This window comes from Semicossyphus pulcher, unplaced genomic scaffold (assembly GCF_022749685.1).
Source record: "Semicossyphus pulcher isolate SPU_LCO1_2020_fin unplaced genomic scaffold, fSemPul1.0.p SCAF_8, whole genome shotgun sequence".
Lineage (NCBI taxonomy): Eukaryota > Metazoa > Chordata > Actinopteri > Labriformes > Labridae > Semicossyphus > Semicossyphus pulcher.
In genome coordinates, this window is record NW_027211759.1 from 19,105,475 (window position 1) to 19,114,252 (window position 8,778).

Here is an 8,778-nt window from a genome sequence, read left to right on the forward strand (position 1 = left end):
CCAATGGGAGGACCCAGGCAGAGAGACTCCAGCTTATGTCCTGTCTGCACCAAAGCCCCGATCTTTGAACTCCTACAGCAAAAGTTTCCATGTCAACAAACCAAAAGGTCAGCTGTACATCCCAGAGTATCTACCAAAACAAAGGGAAAGCCCAGCCCCAACATTTCCTGCATATCAACCAACTGTCAGCGAGGAATCAAACCATATAACGTACGGCCCCTCTGTCCACCTGCCTGTCAACCTGCCTGCAGCTATTGGTTCAGAAAACCCTTCGTCACAGAGTGTAAGTGCTCATGTGGGGGTTCAAACAAGCAGCCCATATTATATCAGAGTGAAACCTTACAGTGCTCATCATGGTGGCTATCCCAGAGAAGAGACAGTCAGTGTTACTCATCCCTCTGTCCTACCTGCCCAGGTAAAAGGTGAGGATGAATCATACCACCCCATGCAGAATCTCATCTTTTCCATTCAGGAACCAAAACAGATGATGGACACGACACTACTTCCTGTTTCTAGTGGCTCGGACACAAGAACGCAAAGTGGCATCTCATCTCAGGTCGGAGTAGGCTATGCAAGTTTCAACTCTCTAACCAACTTAGCTCCTGCATCAGAGACGGCCTTTGCAAGATTTGTAGGTGATGAAGTCAAGAACAGGAATTTGGGCATTTCTGGAAAAAAAATCAAAAGGTTTCCAACACTTGGTGGCTTTTTTCCCACCCCACAGAGACGAGGCATTTCTCTGAATGGTGTCAGAGCTGGCCAACTGCAGACCGTCAAACGACCAACCAAAGTATGGAAGCGTCCAGTTTCTGTTAATAAAGAATCTAGAAACATGGCCTACCGGCATCTTAAACCACCGTCTGCATCCAAAGTCTCTAGTCCGACTTTGAGTCATCTCTTTCGGAGAAAAGGCGGCAACACTGAGAGGCTTCCTCATCAAAAAGGCCCCATTATGTCACCACCGTCTGTCCACACATATGTTGTGCAGTCCAAAAACGGCTACATAAGGGGAAAAGTATCTCAATCAAAAACTCGTTATGACCCGAATCAGGTGAATGACACACACCAATGGAATCAAAGGCAACAAAAAAACAAGAACTCTGCAGCCGGTGATGTTAAAGGATTTGAAGAAGTGTGAAGGAGGATAAACACTTTTCAAATGAGGGATAAAAAGGTATGGACGAACTTTTAAATGCTTTGTTTTGAATATAACTGATGTCCTTAAAAATGTGAAGTATAACATTTCACAATGTTCACAGACTTAACAAATGAAGTTAGAAAACCTTTACTTCTTTTGTTTCAACAGGATCTGTTGCCATCATCTGCAGAGAGGAACGTTAATTTTCTGCAGCTCCACACACACCTGCTCGGATTAGTAAAGGCATTAAACATTTTAAAGTTTTCAATCTCTTGGCTTAATTCTGTCACGTTATGAGCTTAGCATCAATTTCTTTCAGTAAATCTTTATATTCGGTTTAAAATGACAGAGACAAAACATTTGGGCAAAGCTGTTAACTCATCACTTTCTCAGCTGTATGTAGGACTACTTGAAACATACGCTTGTTCCTGTCACAGGGGGAGGCCTTCTCAAACAGACAAAAGGAAAGCTACACAAGGTTAAGTGAGAAATTATTACAAGAGCATCAAATATGGGACTTCACCTCACTCTATATGCTACTGAGCCATACCTTACAATGGTGTCATCTTAGTCCATCAAGGCTGTTAACAGTTGCATGAATCAGAAGTGGTTGCAGAGTGAAGTTCTTCAACTGCAGCAAACTTTTAAAAAAAGATTAATGTAATAATTCATTTTAACTTAGGAGTGGAAGAACTACTAAAGTACTTGAATTACAGAAGTATACTGTTTTTAATGTGGATGCCCTGTATACCACCATTTATTTAAATCTAATATAACATGTTTAAGCAAAAATCTAAGTTGACAAAGACCATATGATATAAAATGAATTATGGGTATTTGAAAGTCACTTTTGTCTAAGTATAAAGATAAAAAGGCTTAAAATACATCCACATACAATACTTGATTATAACTATCATGTAGCTACTTAAAGGGACACTTTGTGAACTTTAAAACAATAGTAGGCCCTGACAGGACGTCACCATGCAGAGGAACTCCAACGTGATTTAAAAATAAAAGACTAGATTTTTAGTTTGTTTTAACCAAACTCAGCCTTTCACTGGCTTGCATTAAGGGCTCGGGTAGAATGTGGAAAAAAATAAAGATTTTGTTTTCATTGGTTTTTAATCTTAAGTCTTTTGCATTTGTTAGCCAGTGGCCAGTTTTCTGCCGGGATCCAGTAACTCCCAGCAGAAAACTTGAGAAAGTGAGCCATCATGTGTTCGTCTCATGGAAAGACAAAAACAGGGTGGTCTACCATCATACTGAAGATATTCCTTTCAGTGGACTAATAGTTATCGAGCTATCGAGTATTTCAGTCAGTAACTAACACTAGCATAATTAAGCATCAAGTTTAGCCAAATATTTGCTCCATCTTCAATATGAAATCTGACGCTGCTGGGTAACGAAGCAAGTAAAAATTAAGTTAGATAAAATGTTTGACAACTAAGGCACTGCAACACAATTTAAACGTTTGTCTAGTAAGTCAACTGTGTGCCGCTCATCGGCTAACGAAACGCATATATGTTTTCACCTTTTTAAAAATCAGTTGTAGATATAGAGTCAAAGCTGAGATTTTGAAGAGAAAGTAATCGCAGATCACCCATCTGAAGATTTGTTCGCTCACTCTGTCTGATCTGCCCCATACGTTGCCAGGTTGGGCGGCTTACCGTCTAACAGCCAATGAACTGATCACCAATCACTGCAAAGCCGAATGCCTTTATATCAAATCTACAATTTACGTGAAACTTTTTTGCTATTTTAATTATTATTCAGCCATAGCTATTAGAAAAAAGATTTGTCATGTGCGAGAGAACTTTTAACTTCACCTATTAGATATTTGTTATTATTTTTTAAATCATTTTTACAAAGAACGGAGACAAAGGATTGTCATGATTTTTCCCGAGCTCAAAGTCCCTTTCCTAAATAAACATCAAAAACTGGGCTCCATTTGAGTCAGGTTCTCGGCTCTTACTTGGATTACTTGTTTTCAGTCCAACCTGGCAACACGAGCTGCCCGGAACAACGGATCAGAACATTGTTGACAACTGTGGCTTGTCGGCAAACTTCTCCAGTTTTCAGAACAATGAGTCCGTTAAATTTGCTTTGGGTGGGCTTTGTAGCGATATCCATTAATTGTCGTCAGTGGTAGCTAACTAAGCTACCAGGTTAGCTAGCTGGTGAGTTGACAAATTCGACTCAACATTTTAAAGAGTCTAGAGGCTAATAGCTAGCTAGCAAAGCTTAGCTAAAGACTTAGCAGCAGCATGGGTGATGGAACTGTTACTCCCAGGATCGGCAACATGAAAGCGTTGCTTGGATTAGTTGCTGGAGCTGGAGCTTCCTACGGGATTTACAAACTTATCAGCGGGGGGACCATCAAGAGAAACAAAAAAAGTGCCCCCAATGAAACTCCTGGTGTTAGGAGCACTTTGCCCAGTGAACTGACCCTACAGCCGGGCAGCCTGCTGGCTAAAGTGTCTGGACTGGACGTCGTCTGTCACCGACCTGCGGATGCTGCATCTGGTAAGAACCAGAGAGCTCATAAAGCCTAACAATACTCACTATAAATTCATATAAACCTGTGTGATTGTTCAGGTAAAGTAAATACCTCAAGATAATTTCTTAAAGTGTATGAACACTTTTTAAAAGCACAGACAGTCATATATGTTCACATCTCCCACATAAAAACATGGAGAGCTTTTAACTGTCAACAATAACTACAGCTGAGCGATAAACAGTCTCCTTCAGTGCAAGCACATGTTAAATATTATTTATATTTATTAAAAAGCTTATTCTGCTACTCAGGTGACATCATCCACCAGTCCCCTGACAACCTGGACCCTCAGCACTTGAAGATGCTGCTGTCATGTCTGCAGAACAGCAATAACCCATCGGACAGATGTCGGATCCTTGTTACGTTAGGAAATGCTGCTGCCTTCACTGTGAATCAGGTGCAGTAAAAGTATACTCTCCTAAAAGCCTCCTGTAAGGGAGGTTAACAACACAGGTTGCTTTATTGTAAAATGTTAAGTAATCTAAGTCTAAAGTTATGTCTGCTTGTGACATTTATCTTTGTTTAGAGATGTAATATAATTTTCTGTTTTTTCCCCTTGAAACTCCAGAATCTAATCCGGGAATTTGAAGGGATTCATATTGTAGCTGGTTTCCTCTCTGACTCTGCGGCAGAGGTTAGAGTGCAGACTCTAAATGCTTTAAATAATCTGTGTATGAACATCCCAAACCAGGAACAAATAAAGGTATGTTTATGTTTACTATATTGCAAATACTCAGTCAGCATTCAGTTCCTGAGTCATTCTTATTTTTGAATATTCATGTCAGACAGTTTAACATAAAAAATTACCCTGTCTTCTAGGTTTACGTGCCACAAGTGCTGGAACTGATTGAGATGTCCCCAGTGAACTCTGACCTTCAGCTCGGAGCTCTCAGGCTGCTGACCAACCTGTCAGTCACAGATAAACATCAACACTTACTGAAGGATTCAGTTACACTTCTGCTCTCTCTACTTGTCGTGAGCAATGAAGCGTTACAGGTTGGTATCTTCTCAGGGGGCATCTGGTGGATCCTCCTTACACTTATACGATATCAGTTGTCAAAAGCTCAAAGTCTTTGTTTAAAAACATTCTTGTATCTTGATTAGAGATGTCACGATTCTCCAAATCCACTGTTCAATTTGTCTCTTTTGATTTTGAGGTCAAGATTTTATTTCATTTTTGACTTAACCATTTTTTTAAGCACTGACGGCTATGCCAGTGATATATTTAATCGCACACTCATTTGCCAGTGTTATTATGAATATTCATTTATTCTCTCGATGAAGGCAAAATGTTGCCACAAAGGTGACTTCAGGGAAGCAGAAGGATTTTCCATTGCTGTTTCACTTTTTTCTGTTGTCTCACTGCCGTGTACACCTGTTGTAGTGACCATGATGTGTCCAAAAATTTAGCCACAGGCCACCGGTAAGCTTGGCTGTGTCTATGCAGTGTTTTTCTTGTCTTTCGGATGTGTTAAAATAGACGGAGAACGCCATCTTGCTTTTGATGATCCAAATTCAAAGCCCATTTTAATCAGGATAGATTTAGGAACGAAATTGTGACACCCCTAATCTTGTGGTTATGTTTGATCTTCTGATGTTTTGGCTGTCATTTTTGAACATTTGTAAAGTTGTTGCTGGGAAACAGGCCCGTAGAGCTATAAATGTAATGTAAACAAATTGTGTTTCAGGTTCAGGCGTTGAAAGTCCTTGTGAATTTGTCATCTAATCCGGACGTCATGGATGACATTGTTCAAGCTCAGGTAAGAAATAGGGATGAAAATGTCTTTGTCTAATAGTCCTCATGAAGTCACATAACCGGTACAGTTTGCATGTTTTAGTATAATACACAGATTGTCCGCTCTGTGTTGAGATTGCCGTTTGTTGTCCGACTCTTCTGGTACAGTTAAAGTTTCATCATAAATCCTCATGTCGATGTTTTTCTGCTCTTTGCTGTAGGCACCAGCTTCTGTCGTGCTGCTGTTTGATGCTCGGACAGCCTCTGCAGTGCTCCTACGACTCCTGATGTTTGCAGGGAACCTAAAGGCTTGGAGGCCGTCTGCGCAGGTGGCTGATGAACTGAGGCGGAAGCAGGATTGCCTCTTCCGGGTCATGTTAGACGAGTCGTCCCAGCTCCACAGCAGACTGCTCCAGCTCCTCTCGCACCCTGACGTGGAGATTCAGACCCAGGTGGCTCGCATCCTGACGTAGACCTCACACTCTGAGCTCTTGATCCATGCACAGCTTTAGCTTCCACACACCCTGCCAAAGGCACCAACCTTTCACCCTCCACTTTAAATCTACATCTGTTGACAATAATGTTATTAAAGCAGGCTGCTTGGCCTCCTGTGGATATTCAGTTTACACTTCCACACTTTAAAAAGCTTTACTTAGATCAGTATTATTATCACACATAACTTATTTATTCCACCTCACCAGCCACTCTTTCCCAATTCCCAGTTTCTGTCACTACAATTAAATGATGAAAAATGAGTTTGCACGAAGCAGAAACAAACAAACAAACAGGCCATTTCTATGTTTTCTTCCTGCCAGCGAGAGTTTTCTTATTTCAGAGACTATTTTCCTTCAAAGCTCCTCAGTGCCCTTCCTTCTGAGAACATCACCTGCTTCTCTGAAGACGTGTTCCAGGTGAAATTTCTAAATCCAAACCCACTGCCAAACATTTTTTAGAGAATGTGTCAGAATGACCCGTGCAGCATGACCCAAACGGCTCTGTGGTTCAGAGAGACACCTGAAGAGAGTTGAAGAGGTTTCGGCTGCACACCTCACCATGCCTTGGAGACACGAATGAATGGATGCACTGCAGCTCCAGTCCTCGCTGAATGAATGGATTTAAAGATGATGGTCTTCTTCTAATGAAAGAAACATTTTATCAATTTAATTAATATGAAAATCCTCATCATGAATTAAGAAAAGCCAAAGTGAGGTTAACCTACAGGAAGGTTGGAAGAGTCGAAACAGCGCCCCCCTCCTGAAGACGACCTCACTGAAATGGAAACTTGCTACGGATACAACCAACCACAGCTATCTTGGAGAAAACCCCGAGGTTCATGTAGTGGTGGTGTTTTATCTTTATTTGCAAATCCCTCAGGGAGGAGCTTGAGGAAACTGTCTGGACTGCTGTTACCATCTGAACTGTTGACGTATCGTGCAGATATCCAGCTGGAAAATACAAAGAGGAGGGGTCTTCCTCTGAGAAAGCAGTCTTTATTGTTAACAAGAACGATTACTGTATTTAAATATTTTTATGCATAAAGTGGTTATTAAATTACCGCCGTTATTGAATGTGAAAGCGAGCCTTATAATGTAAAGTTCTGCCCCCACTGTACTAAGAAAGGCTGTAAGGGACAGATGTTGTCTCGCTGGAGGACTGGTGCTGCTGACTTGTTAACAATATCTACAGAGAGGAGGGAGCGTGTCGGTGCATATTTGCATGAAAAATGTGACGATTATCTCAGAATATGATTTTTAACGCAAGGATTTTATAGCATGAGCCAGTCCAGGTGTGAAAAAAAATGCTGCACATTTTTTATGTTTGGACACTTTATTAAACCCAAATCCTAAAGATCTCTCAGGCAACATGGTTTACCAGAGCAGAGACAGCAGGAGGCTGATTTACTTGTGACCTAGATTATCTTATTTATTTAATGAAGCTAGTTAGCATTTTGCCTACAGAATGAGAAATATGTTTGTTATGTCTGGTTCAATAAAAACTCATAAAGACAAATCATGGATGTTCACAGCCTTTTTTCTCCCGTTTACTCAACAGACTCATCTAATGGTTCCCTGAGTCCAAACTAAATGTTGGGACACAAATAGGGCATAAAGGTCATGCACCACAGAGCTGAAACAAACGTCCAGAAGATAAGAGACTTTCTTTAACATATCCAGTTTAAATAAATGTATATTTTCCGCCTTTGACTGAGCCTTAAAAAATAACCCCAGTGAGTGTTGGTCTTCCTTAATATTGGAGAATTAAATAGACACAATAACAAGAAGAGGTCAAAATCAAGCCACAGAATATGAGATAACTTGACTTTTAGTAGCTATTGTCGGTCAATTTTTTTTTAAAACACCTACAATCTGGATCCTACTTTATCCATAATTTAACTCTATGAGTGCTCCACACAAGTTTAGTGATATAAAAGCTCAATTCTTTAAAAATCACCATGCTTCCTGTATTAAAACCGAGGTGTCAAGCAGATCACATCATTAGGTTAATTTTCTCAGCCCTTGGAAGCTTGCCCTGAGCCACTAATAAGCAATATCACACGAGAGGGAGTGATGTACTAAATATAAACACTGTTGCAATTCAGTGGCAAGCACAAGGCTTCAGGCGGAGTGCTAAAGATAATCACAGCAGTGCTCATATTCAGTACAACATCACAACCTCGAGTGTGCTATTACTCTTATACAACAGTTAAAGCTACAAGCAGAAAAACTAGTAAAAAGTACTTTTTGCTCCACCAACTCAACTACCAGTAGTTCCACAACTTAACTGAAACTGGACTTTTGTTGCCAGTGATGTGATGTTGTACTTTATATCAGCACTCATGGAATGCCTCTTGTCCAATCAGATTACTTGGTCGGAAGTAACTGTTATAAAATACTATATACAACAGTTTTCACATGCTGTGTAAACGGACTTCAATGTGTAAAATTAGTGGAGTGCTCCTTGAAGCACATATCAACTTCCTTTTCTTAATTAATTTCAAATTTGTATCTTATTTTTTTATGTTAAAATTTAAAATTTAATGATGAAAGTTGAATTTTCTTTTTTTTTATTTTGTAAAACACTGTTAATTGCGTTTTCTCTAAACTGACTGTTGCCTACTTTTACACATAACAACTCCAAATAAGTATTTCTGGTTACACTGACATAAAGGAAAGTCACACTTTCCCGTTGACAGATTTCTGTGATGTAGGTGCAGATGATGACGATTATCGACAGCACCTATTATAATGAGGCTGATGATGATGCGTTCAGGTCTTTTGTCTCCTCCCTCCCTCCCTCTCTCTCTCGCAGGCCTACACATAGCCCCCTCCCCCTCCTCCCCCCTCTAAACAG

The 8,778-nt window shown here is 40.3% G+C and overlaps 1 protein-coding gene across 1 annotated transcript; it reads left to right on the plus strand.

Moving 5' to 3' along the window:
* Positions 1-3,172: 3,172 nt before the first annotated feature.
* On the plus strand, positions 3,173-7,428 carry armc10 (armadillo repeat containing 10). The gene is made up of 6 exons (XM_069686545.1): positions 3,173-3,661; positions 3,944-4,089; positions 4,261-4,395; positions 4,512-4,688; positions 5,381-5,452; positions 5,649-7,428. The coding sequence occupies exons 1-6, from the start codon at positions 3,403-3,405 to the stop codon at positions 5,898-5,900; spliced, it is 1,041 nt and encodes a 346-aa protein (XP_069542646.1). The 5' UTR covers positions 3,173-3,402; the 3' UTR covers positions 5,901-7,428.
* The last annotated feature ends 1,350 nt before the right edge of the window (positions 7,429-8,778 follow it).

Coding starts and splice junctions, on each gene's coding strand:
- armc10 (XM_069686545.1), top strand. CDS start 3,403: ATGGGTGATGGAACTGTTACTCCCAGGATCGGCAACATGAAAGCGTTG. Junction 4,396..4,511: donor CAAACCAGGAACAAATAAAG/GTATGTTTATGT, acceptor CCTGTCTTCTAG/GTTTACGTGCCACAAGTGCT. Junction 4,689..5,380: donor TGAGCAATGAAGCGTTACAG/GTTGGTATCTTC, acceptor ATTGTGTTTCAG/GTTCAGGCGTTGAAAGTCCT.